Source organism: Melanostigma gelatinosum (assembly GCF_949748355.1).
Source record: "Melanostigma gelatinosum genome assembly, chromosome: 13".
NCBI classification, from domain to species: domain Eukaryota; kingdom Metazoa; phylum Chordata; class Actinopteri; order Perciformes; family Zoarcidae; genus Melanostigma; species Melanostigma gelatinosum.
The window spans coordinates 21,268,997-21,290,380 of record NC_136646.1 but is presented as its reverse complement, the minus strand read 5'-3'; the positions used below and the strand labels follow the sequence as shown (position 1 = coordinate 21,290,380).

Here is a 21,384-nt window from a genome sequence, read left to right as displayed (position 1 = left end):
CAAATCTCACAAAGTCCCAAATTATCAAGGACAGAGGACATCAAATGGCGATAGTGTTATCGCTGCAGTCTGTTTATGAAAGGATTCTGACCTTTGCAGAAAAAAACATCACTTTTACTGTTGATTGAGCCATTTGTCATGTTGTTTGCACATGGAACAAGCTTTGTTTCACAGTAAAAAACAGTCTGTTACTGCACAATAGAGAAATGTGACGGGTTTGAATCATGACACAGCGTCAGAGCCCTTTAGTGTTTTACTTTGTCCAGACCATCACTGTGGTGGGAGGCGTGGTGACATAAGATTATCCCTGTGGCCATGATGATGATTTAATATCACATCTAACTATGCCAGAGAGGCTGATTTTGTTCCTCCTCTTTTTTATCCTCATGTGCATTGTGTACTTTTTAGAGAGAATGATTCATCTTTTTGGAACCATTTAGGCAGGAACCCACCTAGTCTCGAATGAATACACTACACTTGTGATTGTTCATACTTTCATTTCTATTTGTCTTCCTCCCTCTACTTTAAGTGCTTTTGATGTCTCTTTAAACAGCAGTTTGACAAAGACTAAGTTGAGAAAAATGTAAATCGAGCACTCAAAGATCTGAATGAACGTGCACCCCGGGATTAATTTGAGTCTTTTTTGTAGTAATACGGCTCTTTAGCTTCCCACTGTACTGAGAGATTTCAGGTGGCCAGTCAAGCATATCATTTGAATCAGGAGCGAGATCAATGGACTTCATGCACATGTAGTTTCATATTCTCTGAGTACATATCATAACCCCAGAGGGAGAAACGGGGCTCTTTGAACCCTCGAGGAACATTAGTGCAGGAATGTAGATGATCAGCATTTGAAGCTTGTTATATAAAAATGTCCCACTGTTTGTTTTCAAGGCTTGAGAAAGCGTGGTGTTATTTGAAAGGGAGCTCAGGGAAATTAATTTCATAATTAGAAGCATCTCCTTCCTCACACACTGACAGGTGTATTGTGCTATCTGGGATCATCGTTGAGAAAAGAAAAACTGTAAAAGGTCGTCCGACAGTTGCAAAAGTACTTCCTGAACACCTGCAAGCCAATTAGAAACAAGTCTTTTCCATGGCTTTGGTACAGCGTAATACACTTGAGTGTGTTTCTATCTGACAGGTTTTATGCCTCCCAGTGCTGCAGGAGTCGACGAGGGGAAGGAGGTGACATAAATATGTAATTTCAGGCCATGTTGGCGTACATCTGCTAACACAGTTGAGGTCTCTTTGATGTGTTTTCTGTTATACAGTTTATTTTGCCCATCTAGAAATCACGACTTGAGCTGTTGCTCGTACAAACACTTTCAAGCCAACATATTATGTGACTGTGATACATGTGGTCCTATTCTGCGGCTTTGTTTTGTACAAATGGCTGGTTGACGTTAGATCCCCTGCTGGTTGCCATTTGGTACACCACAAGGGTGGAGAAAGATAAATCTCTTAGAAATTGTGGTTTTTGCCTGATCTGGTGGTAAAGCTACAACATGAGCCATAACCACAACAAGAAGGTATGGAGCCTTTCGGTTAGAACGCATGTCGACGTCACATACAACAATACAAAACTGTTGCAGAAATACACAGTGGGGGATTAGAAGGAAGGAGACCATTCCACCCAAAAACTGATACCAGCTGATGTCAGAAACATTATTTTTGCAGTTGAAAAGAACGTAAAGCTCACTTAGCTTTCCTGGCTTGAATCGACAAATAATATATTCTCTAAAACCGGAAAAGAAACTCTTTTCAAATATGTTTCCGACCCGTTTCACTTTTTTGTATTGTTGGGACATGAATATTTGTTGGCCGTTAGCATAAAGCAAGGCCCCTCTCAGTAGACGAGCCTCATCAGTCGCCATGTTATCTGATGAAGGGTTCCCAAAGCCATCTCATCAGGCTTGGTGTAGTGGCAGAGGAGGCTCGTGGGAGGTGAAGGAGAAAAACGAGAAAGAGGGGGGTGTTCTGCTCCATTAAGACTTGCAGACGGAGGTGTAAATATATCCACCGTGAAGGCTGACGCCAACCACCCCTTGCCTTTAGAACTCCTCAGCTTTGATCGCAAAGTACAACACAGACAGCTTTGTTTAAACACACAAACACACTCAGGTCACAGACTGGGAGTTACTTGAAAGATCGAAAATGTTACAACAAAAGACACAAACAGCCAGATGAGTCACTGAGAGACTCTGAATGAAGGTGGCCATTGGGATTTTATTACATTTTTGTGAACACGGTGGAAGAAAGGAGAAGATCAGAATTCGATAGTTTATAACGAGAGTGCTTTTGACTTATGTGTTTACTCATCTCTGCTTCGCTAGAACTCCAAAAGACCTTTTGACGTCAGGCTTCCCCAGACACTCACTCAGATTCCTGAGTCTAACTAAATCCCCCCAAAGGTCATGTGCATCTATCAACCTGAAGATATATGTCCTGTTTATTGCCCGTGAAGATCATTAGCATTTCCTCCCCTGCTGTCTTCCATTCCCTTGTACTAGCATCCACACCAATGCAATTCTCCACGCTCAGAGAGCCTGGCCTGATTCACAGAAAGTAGCTCAAACAGCCACGCAGCAGAGACGAACTCCATGCGCACATCGAGTCATAAACGCAGAGGTCCAAGGGCTCTTTGTTCTCGATTCAAAGACTTCCTGTCACTTCCTTTCCCTCTTCCAGTTGGCCCCCACACAGTTCCTGTCAGTCTCTGGTTCAGTTATTCTGAAAATGTTTTCAGAGGAAATAGGCCTGAACTTCCTTCAGGCATCACACATGCACAATAAAAAAAGACACTATTGTTTGTGTGTGTCTCCGTCAAAGAGGATTATAGTCAGGAAAATAAAGCAAAGCTTGCATTTTGTATAACCACAACATTTGTAACCAATGTGTTTCAGCTTAATCATGGTGCGTGCTTATAAGGCATACAGTACAGTAGACGGTGGATTTGCTGCACAAACAAATACAAATAAATAACAAATGTTACTTTTCCGTATTTATCTCCACTGCTGCAAAGTTGTGCTAGTCGTGAACATCAACAGGCTCACCAAAATATGAAGCAGTCGCTCTATAGCCAACATTTCTCTTACAGTAAGGTCTTCCTGTTGCACAGTGAATGTAAAAGGGGCCTGTGATGTATCTCTTCCTGGAAGGCATCAAGGGAAGTGCAGCAGAAGTTATTTTATCTGACAAAAGTGAAGAGAACTCTTTTAATGAGATCAGCTCTGCACTTATACGTGCAGTCAGCAGAGAGTGCGGCTCTGACTGTGATTAAAGATGATCGATGTCATTAAAAAGTAATGAGCATGTTCTATGTACCCTCCTCGTCTTTCCATTAATAGGCTTATGGGCTGACAGCAGTATACTGTATGCATCAGCTGACTTGAGGTTGGTTGTTGTACTGGCTGACAGCCAGGAGCTCTTCTTTATGGTTCACCTCCGTTTCCAGACTAAACAAGCCTATCTTTCAGATAGAACAACATACAATGCATAGACAGTTTATAGTGGAATGTGCAGCGCTTGTGCACAAAAAGAAATACTGTACTTACACACACATGGACACACACACACACACATAGGCAGTTGCTGTAGTGGATGGTAGACCACAGGGTGTAGGCAGACAGCCAGTGTTTCAAAATGAGGCCCAAAGTAACCACTCTGAAATGAACGCTTTAGAGGACAGCCAAACCACGACATCAAACACACAGACACACACGGAGAGTGAGAGGAAAGAAGCACTGGATCCAAACAGCTGTTAGCGATGTTGTGTTCGGACTGAGGCCTGAAAGAAAAAAGGTTTGGAGGGACAGCAATTTGGGAAAGTTTTTGGGGAAAAGTGTTTTGAGAAAAAGAGCGGAGACAACAATGCGTCTCGCGCCAAAAACTAAACTCTGGGTGAACAAACAAATGAGATCAGACAACTTGGAATCGATATTGATGCTGGATTTATTTATGTATCTGTAATCCTATTTTAGTGTGAGTCTAGTTCAGTCAAATCAAACATAATACGAGCAGGAGGTAACAGCTGTGTAGTCCTTTGATATGAGCACAGAGCTTCTGACCTTAATCACAGGTGTGTTTCCCTGTTCAAGATAATATGAGGTGAGTAAAAACAGTCAGGAAGGTTCATTAATGCACACGTTTGCTCTTCTCATGATTCAGATAAGGCCTATTGCGATCTGGCTTGCAGTGGTTTAGCATTTTTATTTAAAGCGATTCCCAGAAAAAAGGTAAGGTAAACACTGCTCTGGTGTCCTTCCAGTGGAGAAAATGTGATGAAGTGCCCTGACAGATGGTCTTAAAATTGCGAAAATACAATGTTGTGCGATATAGACTGCCCTACATACTGGAAAACTTTCTTCGCGTTGGTGCCCTTGTCATTTTTTTTGCCCCTGTCCTTCAGTCTGCCACTGGTGGGCGCTATGCTTCTGCAACCTCTAACTGTAGGTCGAGAAGGTGTTATATGACAAAATGACAAATCTTTTTCAAATTTTCCAGAAAAATATTTCCATTTCACCACAAATGTCATTTATTTAATCTCCAAATATGGCAACGTTTTAAATAATGTGATGACATGACTTATTTGGATTATGCTGGTTTCCAACACTTGCAAATCCCAATATACACGTCGCAGAGTGTTTTATGTATTTCTCCGGCTTTTTTTGATGCTGGTATGCTGAGAGATTTCTTTCCATGAGACATTTATCATCCAACATTTTCCAACAACTCTTTGTCCACAGGGATTGTTTCCTGTAAATAGAAACTGTCACCAGCTAACAGAGGCTGCTATTGCTTCACCTGTGCAGAAGCAATTGTTTGTGCCATCAGGGGTACCAGCACATCGAGGGGCAGTTTCTCAGTGCCAAACAGGCATTTCTTTCTGGATGAGACGATTCATCGCAGCCTAGAATTACACTCATTGTTCAGAAAACAAACCTTTTTAATATGAATAGAAAAATACCCTCTGAAACTATTTGTTGATGAATGCTTGAAATGTTTGTGAAGCTGTATGAATCCAAGGCAACACATAATAATAACAATAAAAAGAAGACAACACATTCAGTGTGTTTTCTGAAAATTCCTCTCCCACAATCCTTGAGGGAGAATTGTGGTTCTCGGAAAGCTTTCATGCCGTTCCAGAGAGTTTGGAGTTCGTGCTGTCTGCAGTCCGAGCGCTCCCTGAACTGTGAGGTCAGTGGGAGGGAAAGGTGGTTCATGGTTTGAGCCAAAGCCAGAGACAGGCCAGAGGCCAGAGCATTATGAAACACACAAACACACAGCTGTGTGTGGACAGCCTCCCACTGTTCTTGCCGATCCACCACAACAGCCCACTAATCCCTCTTAGATCTGCTCATCAGGGCCAGACAGTGCCCATCCAGTGGCGCTGGCGCATCTGGTGGAACCAAACAGCGGAATAATCTTGGCTTACGGCCGCAGCTGAATGGAGCAGGGGCCCCATGAGGGGGGGCCCCTGACCGGATCCCCTGCTACCCTACCACTTCTCTCTGTTCCACATGAAAGAAGGTAATATGTCATGAAGACATACTGTATGTACCTGGTGTTCTTTCAAGTTACAAATATCAACCAAGTTCAACTGATGCCTAACTGTAATTGTGTGTCAAAGTGACATGTTATCCTATCAATATAAGTAAAGAAAAACAATGAAGGGAAACAAAAAACAATCAGAATGTATTGTTTAAAACCAATAAAGTCTTAACTAGATTAGGTGCAAGAGGATTTACATGCCCGCCGACTCAGCAGCGCTTATAAAAGCAAATAGCTGAATCGTTCAATGTGACTTGACCCACATATACTGGGCTGTGTGATTGTAATGACCCCTTTGCCCCCCTTGCTCAGACCATTCCCATATCCGAACACAACCTTCATTTTGATCTCAACTACACACCTGTAAAGTTGTGTGAATGCATCTTGCTATCGCATTGACAAAATCTGTCCACAGACAGACAGAAGAATAGACAGACAAACACCTAAATAGTTAGAATCCCGCTACAATTAGTGTCTCCAGGACCAGGTTTCGCCATGATGACTCACATACAGACTCACAAGGTAAAGATAATAACAGCTTCACTGTCGCGGCTGACAACAAATCGAAATACAAATCGCTCGATGTAGTTTCCTCCCTGACACCTGAAAGCACCAACAGAGAACTGTTTTGTTACCGCTCACCAATTACTTACCTTCAACATGGCTGTGACGTGAACAGCACTCCAAATCACGACAATGACAATGCTGATGAGTGAATCTAAATGATCCAAAAATCACAGTGATGATCAATTTGAGAGTGACAGAGTGCATGATCAGGAGGCTATTTAATCACACATTCCTAACGGAATGCATTTACTCTGAAAGCCTCATGCAAGCTGACCTGATTTGGACTCCTGTTCTGTGACAAAAGGCAACAAATTAATTTCCCTTGAGAAACTGAAAAAATCCAGAGAACGTGCCATAAAACTACCGTTCAATACGGCTGAAGTGGATGTTATTGAAAAGATGCATTACAAGGTTGACCTAAGGCCATGACTCATTCCTTCACACAGCAGAGTGGGTGGAAACAGCTGCCTGCATGTTTGTTTTTTTCTGCTTGCACTTGAGCACCACCTTAGTTCCCGTGCATCCTCATGCTGACGGGTGCAGGGTGCAGGGTCGCCCATGATTTACGCAATTATAAAACTTGGGTCACATTGTGCATGTGGGATAGCCCACCAAAGAAAGCAGATTGAGTGAGTAGGTAACATAGTAAACATAGTTTGTTCACATAGCCCTTTGTGAGCAAACCTGCACAGCAGTGCCGAGGGTACAATGTAAGCTGAAAGGGGCAACAAAGGGTAGCCCTAAGGGACACCTGAGGGAAGGGCCGCGGTATTAGGTTTCCTCTGCAGTCGGCTGTTCAGTTGCTATTGATTGACATGAACACAGTCTGACAAGTCTCGCTCAAAGTGAAATTTATTTTTTTAAATGAAAGCATGTCCAACCACCGAACATGTTCTTTATGAATTATAGTGGTTTAGTTTGGAAAATTCCCCAAAATAATCCTTTGTTACTGTTTTTTAGACTGGATGAATAGCTACAGTGAAGCAGATGTGATATCTGCCATCTTCTGCCGAGACGTAATGCTCGCTTGAGCATCAAAAACAAAAAGGAGGCTGCTGGCCAACACAAGCCAACACGACTGTTCATGATATTATTTGGCGTGCAAAGCCCAGAGGTTAATTAATATTTGGGAAGATATAGAAGATGGACAGATGGGAGGGGAATATCACAAATTATCATCAACAATCTTTCCAAAGCAGCCTTTGTCCCAGCGGGGGAAACACACTGAGGCTTATGCGGCATTATATTAATCCAGGGTCCACAGCTTTTCCACCATTATTTGTGTATCTATATATGGTATTCTCCTAAAATTCAAACATTTGAATCATTCAGATATGCTCAGATTTACGTGATCATAAAATGGAATCATAGACACAAGCAGCCGTGGTGACACAAACCCATCTTGCTAGAGGGAGGCCTTTCTCCAGGAAGGCGTCTGATAGGATGACAGATCCCAGTGTGGCGCCGAATCAGTCGTGATGGAAAAACAAAAACAAGCTGCAGGCTGCATCCTGATGTTTATATTATGAAATTGTTTTGGATTATCATGGGAGCACGATGTATCTAAGCTCTGCTCTCTTGCCGTACATATCGCCATTTTATGTAACTCTGCACTTGTTTGTTTTTAGCAGTGTGGGTGATTGAAATTACATTCTGAATTGTAATTATATTATTTTATTTTCTATCGTGAAAGCATGTGTGTTTTAAATTGCATCAGAAGTCTTTATGCTGTCAAATGTCTTTATATTGATGAAACATGTTGATGTTGACGTGATAATGACTAGGAGGAGCTATTCCCTCATTTATCCACTTCCTGCCTGCCATCTGAAAAGGAGGAAGCGTCCCAGCCACTGGACGCTGGTGCCTGGTCTGCAACACACCATAATCCACCGCAGAGTTAATGAGCTTAATGTGCACTCCAAGGCCTCTGAGCTGAAAGGCATGTGCACTGCATGCACTGTGCTGCTGTTTGTCTCCACATAAAAGAAATCAGACACACGAGCACTGAGGTGTGTCTTCATGCTGTGATTGGTCATAGCCTTCTGACAAAGTCTTTCAGTACAGGAACAGCTCTATGTAATTTGGCAGTTCTTTGAAAAAGACGTGACTTACACCACTCATGAAACATGTCAGCATATCAGTGTGCCCACAGACGCTGTGGTTTAATCATTATCATTACGTGTCTGTGACCATCTGGTGCCAAAGTGACTGCGCAAACAAGCCATATGTTGTCATGCAGCCTTAAGTCTTCAGTGGGAAAGTAAATGCAGACCAGAGCCTTACAGCGGCGCTGAGGCTTCCAAGAATAGGAGGAGATTTCAGAGCTTGATTGGGGATAAACTGTGATTTAGTCCTCAGACCCACGGTCCACTCTGCCCCTAATACGAACACTCACTTTCTCTCCAGCTGAAATAAATGACCGCAGCAGGCACTGCCACGCAAACCAGCATTAACATGTCGACCCTTTTTAAACATGCAATGAAGAATCAAAACAGAACTCGTATTGTTCAGATGGAGCACAAATATCTAATACTACCAACAAAGCATTCAGAAAACAGACCAATGCACTAAAAGCACCATAGATTAATATGATTATATAATGAATTGAAATCATAGTGACTTAAGATAAGTAAGAATCATGGCAATATTATCTTCTAGTTTGATTCATATAATGTGTGACCAAGAGCTATCCGCATGGTCAGAATGAGAAACAAAGCAAGAAATTGTGGGAAAAACACCTGACAAGGTTATAGTCCACGCCATGCACGCTAAAGAAAAGTTCAAGCATCATCCAGAAGTCTTCATCTGATTTGTGTTGTGGAACTCTGAGGATTGTTTGAAAGGGATTATTGTATTAACACCCAAACGTCACACACAAGGGACTCAGACTGTAAGGGATGACAAGTTTGAATCTGATCCATACGTGGATGCATCGGTCCTTCAGGCGTCAAACCTTTTGTCACAGCTTAGTTGGAGGCATTGTAATCATCAATTGGTGAATAGCATATCTCCCCGCTCCTCTGCTGGAAATACTCCTCTTTCACCATGCTTGCTTCTGATTTGGCTCCATCGTGGCAGCAGCTGTGGAAAGTGTAGCGCTTGATATTTAAGACTCACTCCTGAGATGCAGAACTCCTTCTTGCATAAGTGATCGCTATAGCACATGCAAACGGAAAGATTGTGTTCCCACGTCACCAATCTGCTGTTACTGCCGTGTTGTGACAGCTGATATTATCGGGATTTTCTGTCTTTAAATTTGCATTCATAATTCTTAAAAATGAGACAATGTGACAAAGTAAATGTTTTTTCCAATATAACTTTTAGAGCACAGAGTTCTCTCTTACGTGGCTGATGAGATTTAATGATAGCAACACAACCAGGGAGCAGTGTGTGTTAGTCACACCATAGCGAGATTTCCTTGGGATTTTGTCTTTGAATAGTGCAATATATGCAATACCTTGAATTGTATAAAACAGTGTTGTGCATGTAACATGTACGTATATACATATATACTAGAAATAAAGGCTCTAAACAGATTCTTCTTGAAGGGCTGAAGTTCTACCCAGAACTATTTGCTTCTTAGGATCCTTTTTCTGAAGAAAAAGATGTTTCAAGAGTTCCTTTTAAGACTATGGGTTCTATTAAGAACCCTTTTTGGATGATCGTGTTCTTCAAAGATTGTTGAAAGCATGAATGTTAAAGAGGAACAGCAACAATACAGCCCACATACCCCTAACAACTTTGTGAAATATGATTGCTGTGGGTTGCGCTGCATCAGCCCGGCCCTTTACAGTTCTGGATGAAACCATGGGAATATAAAATGGGTGTCAGTAGAATCCCCCGGGTGGGTTCTTGTTACCACCCTTAGAATGTGGAAAGATTCTGGATTGAACCTTCGGGGAATGTTGACTGAAAAACTTCTCATAGGGGGTTCTGGGTGGAACCTTTCACAGATGGTAGGTATAACCATGCCTGTTGGGTTCTGGGTAGAACTCACTGAAAGGGTTCCAGGTGGAACATATACAAGAGTTTTTACCAGGAACCAAAAAGGGTTCTCTATGGGGACAAGTTGAAGAACTCTGTAGTTAGCACCGTTATTTGAAGGAGTGTGTTTTTTTGTCCCAGACATCATCTGATGTTCACCCAAATCCATCTGCACTCTGCCTTTATGGAGTTGGACATTATCGGGCTTTTACTCGACAATGACAAGGAATTATTTTTTCAGACCTCGCGGAATGTTTAACTTCAGTTCTTTCAAAGTGGCACAAGAGACTTACGTCCAGCACTCCTCAGCGCTCTCTATGAAGATTGAGTGCGTTCACTGAGCCGTGGCAACGCATTTTGTTTTGAAACTCTGCATTCCAAAAATCGTTCGCTGCTGTTTTTTATTTTTATTGCTGGAACTAATCGCTACTGTTTTTCATTTTTATTGCCAGAACTAATCCATTATACTTGAAAGGAGAGCGTTAAGACATTAAGAGTTCAATGAAATATCTGCTTCCAGGTTCTTTTAACACTGCGGACCTGCAGGGTTTCACTTTAGTTCACTTTAGTTGCAGTAGCCCTCCTTTCCCTCAGGTGCTGAGCAGGAAATTGAGGGATGGATCTGTGAAGCGCTGATCAAGCCCTGCTGTTACCATGCTGCATGTGGCGTGTTATCTTAGCAACAATCAAATAAGGTTTTATAGGTTCAGTGACAATAAAACTGAACATGACCTTTGGTTCCTATCTATGGCTCATCAGCACCTACTAAAAGTTATGGTACTGTAATGATTATATATTGTTGTGGGACCATGGAAAATGGTGATTTATTTGGGTTATCAAAATACAATATGGTTGCAAAATGCAACATAAAGAATGTGTAGCCAGCAAAGCAACAAACCAGAAAATGTATATGGGAGTAGTTGGTCATAAAACACTGCAGTCTATAGGCATTGTAATAAAACAATGGTGAAATTGGCTGCAGTTCAAACAAGACACATAATACTTAAATCAATCATCTGCTGTGCAGCATTGTTCTCCACGTCAGGATTATGATATGTGCTGTAAACTGTGGCGAATGCACATGATAATCCTTAATCTTCTTAGCAAACTTCAGTTGCTTAACTAAAGACTCCATTCAACAGAACACAAAGGCATTTTTGCATTCTAACATTACAAAAGTACCTCCCAAAGTGATACTCAAGTCTGCTTCATTACAAACATTTCCTGATATTTTCATCAGAAGAGAAAGCCACCATTATTCTTCCTCTGGGCTTTCAAACATGATGATTCACTTCTCTTTTATCGAGACAGAGACAGGACAAGCGGAACAGCAGCTATAACCTTTAGGATATCAACAGAGATTTGTCTGTATTTCTGTTCTCTATAGGATGACATTTAGTTTAATCCAAGAATGGAAACTGTCTGACTCATAATCCTTCAAACTCATCCTTTTACTCAAATTGACCCTCCTGGATCATATTGCATATCTCACCAGAACCTGAAACAACACACACCCTCCCTGGTGTTGTTTTAATGCAGGGCTGTTTCCAGTCTGAACACCAGGTCATGGCTAGGCGTTGACTGATTAGGTCATGGGTTAAATCATTCTCTCTGTAAACAATAGGCAGGTGCCCATAAGAACATTGTAACAGGATTTGTTTAATGGAATCATTCCCCCTATTCTGATCTTTTTTATAATACACTTTCAATGTAGTGATGAGGGACAAAATCCATAGCCCTCTTGTGCAAAAGTACATTCTGTTTATACAGTTCATATGAGGCTTCAGCAGGCTTTGGGTGGAGGGACACTAAGAGGGATATTTATTTTACTAAAAAGACAACAAAATAAATGTCAGATGAAACTCAGTCTGCTGACGCCTCATGTGTGTGAATGCATTTTTACACAAAACAAAGGGTGAAGACTTTGTCCCCGTTCACTTACATTGAAATTGACTTGTGATTTGATTGTTGAAGGGAACTCTTCAGTATGAAAAACCTAAATGATTGGGCTGCTGCGATGTTCAGATGGGCATCTGACTGTTGTATTAAGACATACTTGAACAATTGTGGACCCACTTTAAGGTTTGGGAGGGTTAGGATAAGGTTGGGTCCAGAGGGGGGAATTCGCCCCGCCTCCATGCCCCCTCGTCCAATCAGAGAACCGTATGCAGCAGCAGCAGAGGAGCGGAGCGGGGAGACAGTGGGGGAGGGTCACGTGTGTACACACTGTAGGGCTCAGCAGCACTCCAGCAGTAGTAAAGTGTGCAACGGACAGCCCCCTTTCAGAACAAGCCTCGTCGAAAAGTTGAGAGATGAAGTCAGTCTTCACCGTCACGCAGTAACGCGGTTCTTTTTTGCTGGTTTTTAGGCGTTAAGAGCGCGTGGAGTTGCCGAAGCGAGTATTTTAGGATGCGTGTTTGTGAAATGAAGCGACTGAGAGATGCCAGTGGAAATGCAAACGTTACATCCAGACCCAATGCCGCCGTAGGTTTGTCACCGAGCCAAATCTATACGTTTGTGGTGAGTTTTCCTCTCTTTTTCTTTGCTATCTGGACCCACTACTGAGACGCGGTTGCCTGTGATTCCCTCCTTACTGTGGTAGAAACGTGACTTTACACGATGCGAGAGAGAGTCTGTGCCAACAATAGCCGTGACAGCTATCCACGCTTTGATCGGTGCAGTCAAGTGTGATGGGAGACACACGAAGTCCTCAATAACAAACCCGAACCACGGAAGCCTTGTTTGTCCTCTTCGTCCTGCTCGAGTCGTTTTAACGACGCGTTTATATTTGTAAAACAACACCTGGAAGATGTTTCTCACGGGATCAGCTTCTCTCTGGTGAAAAGAAAGTTCTGAGTTTATTCAGAGCTGCTGCTTCACCGGAAGCAACAAGTTTCACGTTGTTTTAGACTTCAGCGCTTTGCATTAATAATAACCCATATCGTGTTCATATGACATCTGCCATCAGTGGGATGTCATATGAGTGTGCTAAATGAATCATAATGATGTTTATAACCAGCAGTCTATTTGAGATGAAGCTTACTGTAAATCTACTAATAGATGGCCTTAAATGCCAGGCCATCAATGAGTAATTAGGCTGCTATTTTTGTATATATATATATATATATGTTTAGCCTTGCAAAGTTGAATCATTAATAACACAAGGACATGCACTCCTTAGATGTTGGAGTCATTCTTTATTATTCTACTCAACACAGATATTCTTGACATCTCTGTGTTGATGAATGACATCAGGACTTTTGATCAGCTTTTGAAGCCACTATTTAATATATAATATTCCCCTTGGTAACTATTTATGTACCACTAATGAAGGAAAGCAGCTGGAGGCTGAGTGAAGGCGACTTTCTGATGAAGTAGTTCTGCTCCGATCGTTCATACAGCTCGCCAAATGAAATGCTTCTTGAGATTTAGGCTTTGCTTGTTGTCGTCAACTTGATCCATGCGACTGAGGGGGACATGCGGGCATGTGTGCCGTGCCTTAATGGCAGTAAGCCTGCTTAGTGCTGACCAGTGAACTCCGACTTTGTTGATGTCTGTCTCAGTTCGCCGTGTTTCAGAAAAGACGCTGAGGAAGCTGTCTTGACTGGCCGTGGACTTGAATATGAGGCAATACTGTTTTTACGAAACAATCGGTCGATTACATCATCAACATTTTGGACCTTTTTAGTTTTGTGATCAATAAGGAAAGGAATCCATTCAAAAGCAAGTTTCTTATTCCAGCGCTGTGACTCCATTCTATGGGGACTGATGATGATATTTGGGGAAATGTTGTGAATTATATTAAACCTTTCCACAGAAATGGAGTTGATGGCAAGTATTTGAATCACCTCTGAGAGTTTAGTCATTTTAATTTGCAAAATGTTATGCAGCGTTAGCATGCACCTGACGTAAATTCGGTAATGCTCTCAGTTAATGGGCAGCAGAGACGCACTCGAACCGATCTACAGCTCGTTATGTGGAGGCCTGTTTTAGTCAGTGAGTCACGAGCTGCTTATGTTAGAGAGCCGTGTTTACAAGACGTCTGACCGGGGAAGAGTAACTCTACACGTTCTCCCTCCTTGATCCTGGTCCAGTCCGGCTCTGAGCTCCAGCCTCCACTGTAGTCCCATTGCAGCCAATTGGAGTCGTGTGTTGCGGAGGGACTGAGCCCATGTGTGTGTCTGCGGCTGAAGGCTGAAGGCCAAAGCAGCCCCTCTGTAGTAGTGTTACGTAAGAATGTTCCCCCTTTACTGGCATCGTTACTCCTCCTGAAAACAGTTTCATTTTAAACATTTTGTTAAATTCTTAAGTTGATTTGCTCTTCAGAGGATCGGTCCAACATGTGGAAAAGTAACTTCCAAATGATCAGGGAGGAAATAAAAGGCGAGTCAACTTGGGTGACTTCTCACTGCAATCCTGCGATAGCCTCGTGATCTTCCACTTCCTGGACCAATGAATAATGAATCATTTATTTAAAATGGCAGCATTGCATAAGCTTTTTTCAAAGCGTGCCGCCCCCGTCAAGCTTGATCCCAAATGCTCCCGACATGCTCATGGTTTTCTCTGACCCTGCCCCGAACTCCGACCCCGCGACTCGATCCTCTCTGACCCTCCGCCAGAGCTCGCTTCACATTTCACTCTTTATAAATCTCACCCATCACCGCACTCCCAATCCCCAGTCAACCCGAACACAAGGTCCATGTGCTTTAGAGGAGAGAGAGAGAGAGCGAGAGAGAGATATGCGGCCGTTACCCGGGGCATAATGGCTGAGCCGTGGCCGACGTGTTACGGCCTTGTTTGCTCCTCTAGCCAGCATGGAAACCAAAAACAGAGAGGGGCCCCCATGGAATATACTCTTCATAACTGTGTTTTCAGAAGCGTGTTCTCGTTAGCGTAGAATGAGCCCTTCATGTCGACATAGGGAGAGTCTGCCGTGCACCGGCATGTTCTTACAGTCGCCATTTTTGTCAATATTACATGGCTCTCATTATCACTGGGTAATTGATGAACTGTGACGTTTAGCCTCTGTTCTGTGACTAACTCCTGCCTCCCTCCCTCTCTGCCTGCAGGCGAGCCATTGAGAGACCTGACCCGTGTGGGAGCCCAGCGATGTGGCTCTGCACGGCTTACAATGAGACGGACACCAGCGTGGACTTCCGGCTCTGCCAGGACTTCGGCCTCATCCTGTCCGTCTTCTCCCTCGTCTACCTCCTGGTGTGCTTCCCGTTGGGGCTGTGCTACAACGTGCTGCTGGTCGTGGTCAACCTCTCCAACAAGGTGTCCATGACCATGCCGGATGTTTATTTCGTCAACATGGCCATCGCGGGCCTTGTGCTCAACCTGGTGGCGCCCGTGGAGCTGCTGAGCTCCACCTTCACCCGCTGGCACGCGTGGGAGTACAACAACGAGGTCTACATCACCCTGCTCATCCTCTTCAACATCTCCTCTCTGGTCATCATGTATTCCACCACGCTGCTCAGTCTGGACTACTACATCGAGCGGGCGCTGCCGCGTACCTACATGTCCAGCGTGTACAACACCAAACACGTGTGTGGGTTCATCTGGGGCGGCGCGGTGCTCACCAGCTTCTCTTCGCTGCTCTTCTACGTGTGCAACCACATCTCCACCAAGATGGTGGAGTGCTCCAAAATGCAGAACAAGGAGGCAGCGGACGCCATCATGATGTTCATCGGCTACGTGGTTCCAGCTGTGGCCGTTCTTTATGCCTTTGTGCTCATTCTGCGCATCAGGAAGGAGTCCACGCCTCTGGACCAGGACTCGGCTCGCTTGGACCCTTCTATCCACCGACTGCTGCTCGCCTCGGTCTGTGTACAGTTTGTGCTGTGGACCCCGTACTACATGACCCTGTTGGTACACACTGTAGCCGGTGCACCGGGGTACATTAGCAACGCACATTACTTACCGACGTATCATTTCTTGAGGTGCGTGTCTAAGCTGCTGGCTTTCTCCAGCAGCTTTGCGATGCCGCTCATGTATCGGCAGATGAACAAAAACTTCTCCAACAAGCTTCAGCGGCTGCTCAGGAGGCTGCACTGCAGAGACCAGTCCTGCCCTCACCAACGCTCAACAGTGCAGCAAGTGGTGACGTGAGACCCCCCCCCCCCCCCCCGCTCCCCCCTCTTCAACCTCTTGGCACTTATCTCCCCACTATGGAGCCAGTATCTGAGTGGGCTCCCTCGCTGCTCTGGACTGTGTCAAGAGCGACGTAGCTAACTGTGGAATTTCCTGTCACCTTCCAGAACTTGATCTGATCCATCCAGGTTTCGCAGTGAGAGGACAAACCAAGCAAAAACCACCAAGTGCTGTTATTTTTGTGGTCACTGAGTGAAGCTCTCCACTGAGATACTTGAGCGTCTAGTTTGTGGGCGGTAAAATTGGCACAATCAGCTGATAACTACCCAGCGTTTCTCACACACACACACACACACACACACACTCATGAAATATCTTGTTAGCGGGGGACTCTCAAGCACTCCCACATGCAGCTCCCCCGATACGGGTGTGTTGTGAACATCCTGCTGACAGTGTGCAGGTTTGACCGCATGCCCGCCTAAACGTCACTGTCGAGTCACGATGTGCTACTCGGTAGGTTTTAAGTTCAAACTAAAATCATGAATGAATGACGCACGCTGCTTTCTATCACACAAGCAGAAAACCAGTTCGCTATGAATAAATAATCACGTAGTTATTTTGTTTAACAATAAACTAGACTGCATTGATGGATGGTGGGCCAGTATATCAGTGACTCACCACAGCTAATGAACTTGCATTGCATGTGTCAACAGTAAACGTCAGTGTTTGCTGCCCTCAAGCCAGAGGCCTTGATCACGTGAATGAGAAGACTGTTCTGCCTTTACAGAGCGGAAAGTGGACACACTGTTATATTCGCTCACAGACAACAATTAATGAAGGGCGCTTGTGTTTGCGGAGTTTTAATTTACACCTTTTAAATTAACAATGAAGCTGAAATTGTTGGGCTGTAAAATGTGAAACAGTGTTCAACATTTAGATTTACGCTGCACAGCCCCGCCCTGTTTATTTTCAGCCGAGTCTGTGTGTTTACATTATGTGCTACAGTATGATGAGAAAGAACATGTACGTATGGTGGCACGGTGAATCATTATTTGAACCCAGTTCAAAGTCCCAAAGCTTCCTGTTCATCGAGGATTGGAAGGCAAACAGGAGCACACATGGTGGGATGAGTCAAAGCGGTGTGAAGGAGGACACTGAAGCAGCTTTTGTTAACATGGTGTCCGTTTTATATAACGTTAGAGATTGCAGTTACCAAAACACCAACTTTTATTCAATCAACAATGACACTTGATTTATCGAGACGAGATTGAGGGCTTCGCAGTTTTCTCCTTATGTGACACTTGAACATCTTCCCGTACGTTACTGCAGTTTGTCTGGAAAGAACTGATATTTATTTTTGTGAAGAGACGTGTAACTAAAAGGCATTCAACAAAAATCAAAACTTCATATTTTGATAAAAAGTTAGGTGGATTGAAATTTAGTTTTGGATCTGAATTTGCATCAGACTACAAAAAAATGGATGTCAACGGATTGTTGGAGGATAAATAAAAGTCACTTCTAACCTTACCATGTTGCTGCAGCTCCACCTGTAGGCAAAACACCACCACCCGTTGGAGATCGGTTGGAGTTGATGTGTAACATCTAAATGTGGTTGCGATTGCACAAGAAGGCCTCACGTTTAGCACTAAAATTAAAATGTTTTTTAATTTCGTTTTCGAAATATCTTGCTGAGAGACGGGACTTATTTCCTGGCAGAGAGAATAATTAACAATCCCCACCAATGGACTGACTGCACCACGCAAACAACCGGCGAATGAAGCTTCATTAAATTGGGCTCAAAATCACACCAGACTCGGGTGACTGCTCGGGTCTGAAGTTTGGTGTATTATTTCGGAGGGGCCGTGATCTCGTACCAGTGCGAAGACATTGGAGCAATAATCACTGAGTTCAGTTAAACTGCTGAAACACACACGGAGACCAGAAGTGTAGAAACACCCTCAAAGTTCTCGCGTGTCCAAAGTGTGCAGCTGCATTTTAACTATTCGAACGGCAAAACCTCAGAAGTCCCGATTAAACCACTTTCAGATGTGATGCTTTTTGTGACTGTGTATATGTGTATAATACAAAACAGTGTGTGTATATATTGTATGTGAGAGATTTACAAGAAGATACAATGCTCTTTCAAAAACAGTTATTTTCTGAGAGATAGATATATTTAGATTCTGTAAGTGATCTACTCTATTGTCAACTGAGTCCAAGACTGATTAAACAATAAACTAACGATTGCCTCTCCTCCTTATTGCAATGAAACTGACAATATTCGAGATGAAACTATTTTGAAACATCTGCTCTGCAGACTGTTGTTTGGTATGATTAATGCCAAATGTGTTTTTTTAAAGTTTGTTGGAGACAGAACTTTGAAGTGTTGCTTTGTTCCCAAATATAATGGAAACTATTCTATTCTCACTTTAGTTTTTTTATTTGAAGAAGACTGACGAGTCAAAATCCTGTTCATCCGAGCTCCTCGGCCCAGTGATCGGGTCAGGATGGTGGGCAGCTAGTCGAGCTTTCCCCTCCCTGCAGTGACAGTGGGAGTGAGGTCGCCACACGCTAACAGCAGACTGCTTGTGGCGAGGCCCTTCAACCACGCCACTCTGACTGGGGAAAATAACAGCGGTCCAGGCATTCTGGGAATTGTTTTGTCTTCTGTGGGTCTGAACGTCCAATACTGCTGCTGTTCTCCGTGAAAACAATGTTGTGTAGGCTACGTCTGATGACAATGCTGCACACAGAGCTGTGTGAATGCCTGCAAGTAGGAGCTGACAAGAACAGGTCTGCAACAGGAAGCTAGGAGGGTTGAGGTGAAAATCGAACTTGTAATTCGATGGGTTACAATAGATGCGGAGGTGAGGACCCACGTTGAGCGGAGGAGTGCATCAGCTGTTGCCGCTGCTAGAATCAGACACAGCAACAGTAACCTTTGATTGCACAATAGTGTATATATTTTCAACATCTTTGGAGGAGCCAAACCACAGAGCAAACAGAAGAGGGCCAACAGGAGGAGGGGGGGGGGGGCTCTTGAATTATATGTCCTACATCTGGAAATGATATGATAATGGAGTGAATTGAACATGGTTGTCATGGTTCCTCTGAGGTCTGGAGTTGCAGGGTTTTCACTTCATTGTGTTGGCTCAAGCAAACAACACGCACAGGACACAAAACATCACTCAGTGCAGTTACAATGTGTATTTATGTGCTATTTCTCATTTTCTTATTGAGCGGGAAACCAATGATGCAACGGGGCTGGATTCCAAGATTTAATACGGCTGAAAGAGTTTGACATCATTAGTCACAAGAAAGAGGTCGTAATCAACCAATAGAGTAGGCTACTAATAATATGTTGTTGCTTTACCAGAGTTACTTTCTTGTCCTTACTGTCTAATTATGCTGATTATAGCTATGTGCCAGGCAACCAGTCGAGATTCCGGAGCAAGGCTCGTTGTTTCCCCGTTTCCAGGATTTATGCTAAGCTAAGCTAACTGGCAGCTAGTGTGGGTAATGTATTTTTAGAAACCTTTTTTTGTTGAAATTGTCTTTTCACCCCTACATCAATAAATCAAATGCTCTGACAAAAAAAACATCTTCCCTTCGGCGTCTGATACGATGCACCAGACACTGTAAACTACAACTTTGACCAATCCGGACTCACCGGAGTCCTCCACGAGCTGCTAGCTTCACAGCTGTGATGCTAACAACAGCCACTTTTGTTGTTTACATTCATTATTCTCATCTTCACACAACTTTTGGAGTTGGTGCTGCTAGTTTCTTTCATTGGTAAACAGTTGCTGAGACTCGGCTGGGTTCTTGGGTTGGAAAACCTTTTTAATCGTACTCGTGCTGGCTTCTCCATACCGACCCAGTCATCGGATATGAGTGGTATCAATCATCTCATCTTATACAAGTTTAATCGTATATTTCCATAATGTAAGTTTCTTTCTAAACTCTTAATACACAAGAGATATCTGGTTTAGATAAGTAAGAGAAATGAAGCTGTGTGCGGTCAAAATGAAGGTTTTGCCTCATTTTCCTCCGGTTGCATTAGGAAAAGCTCTTAAGCATCCATCTGGGAATATGGTAACGCTGACAGCACCATTTTTAATGTGCTACATTTAGTCTTCATGTTGTTTTTCTCCTTTAGTTCATCCAGACCTAAATTATTTGGGTCAACTTCAGTCTAACATAACATCAGACCACCTATGTAGCCAGAACATTTGGCTTGTTTCTTCAAATGTTTTATCTGGCTGTTGACCAGATTTCACACACACGCACCCTTAGACCACCATTGTTTTTCTTAATGTGTGTCAAATTGGGCTGCAGAATGTAATGACAAGAACAAGGCGAAACAGTTCACAGCTTTTTAGAAATCTGTCTCACAATGTGATCCGTGAGGGAATTATACTCCTGTAACAAAACGTTTAATGTAAAGAAATTCAGATAGAAAAGGTTGGACATTTTGAGCAACCGTGTCTCCTACAAGATGACGTTCCCATACAATTACAGTGCTCTGTTACCTTTCCAGGGAAACTTATTTTCTCCTATCGGACACATGAAACCGTTTGAAAGGCGTGGAAGCGTTGTAAATTCAAACAAAACAATAACCGCTACAAAACTATCTTGTTAGGTTGAGGCAACAAAACAGCTTGATTAGGTTTCGTAAAAAGAACATAATGGTTTGGCATACAATGAATACCAGAATTGAAGCAAACTTGAAGCAAACTAGGTACAATCACACGGGACACAAACAGCAGTCTCCTGGGTTTGTGTCCACCTTCCTGCACTTCCGTGAATTCATTAACAACGTGTCTTTGATACATGAAAAGCAAACATAACCCGTGAATATTTTATCCTTAAAAATGCAATTCACAATGCTGTTTTGACCGGGTTTTGAGTGTACACACTAGAAAAAGAACAAGGGAAATGACTCAAATAGAATGAGATCAAATAAAAAAGACCACATGATGTAAAGCTGAGCTGGTTCTGATCCCGAGTCAGATTTAACCAAAGCCATAACATGGATAAAAGAGGTCGAATACGTTTGAACTGATCACTGTCCTGCATCTAAAACTTGCTCCTGAGATCGCTGAACAGAATAATACTGCTGCAGTTCTTGTCTCCAGTGTTTTCCTTGACATGTTTAAATGCTTCCACCGTATGAATCCTGCAGAA

General features: G+C 43.2%; 1 protein-coding gene across 1 annotated transcript; it reads left to right on the top strand.

Annotated features, from left to right (window-relative positions):
* The first annotated feature begins 12,396 nt into the window (after positions 1 to 12,396).
* Positions 12,397 to 18,439, top strand: gpr146 (G protein-coupled receptor 146). The gene is made up of 2 exons (XM_079282292.1): positions 12,397 to 12,624; positions 15,174 to 18,439. The coding sequence occupies exon 2, from the start codon at positions 15,214 to 15,216 to the stop codon at positions 16,213 to 16,215; it is 1,002 nt and encodes a 333-aa protein (XP_079138418.1). The 5' UTR covers positions 12,397 to 12,624; positions 15,174 to 15,213; the 3' UTR covers positions 16,216 to 18,439.
* Positions 18,440 to 21,384: the final 2,945 nt, after the last annotated feature.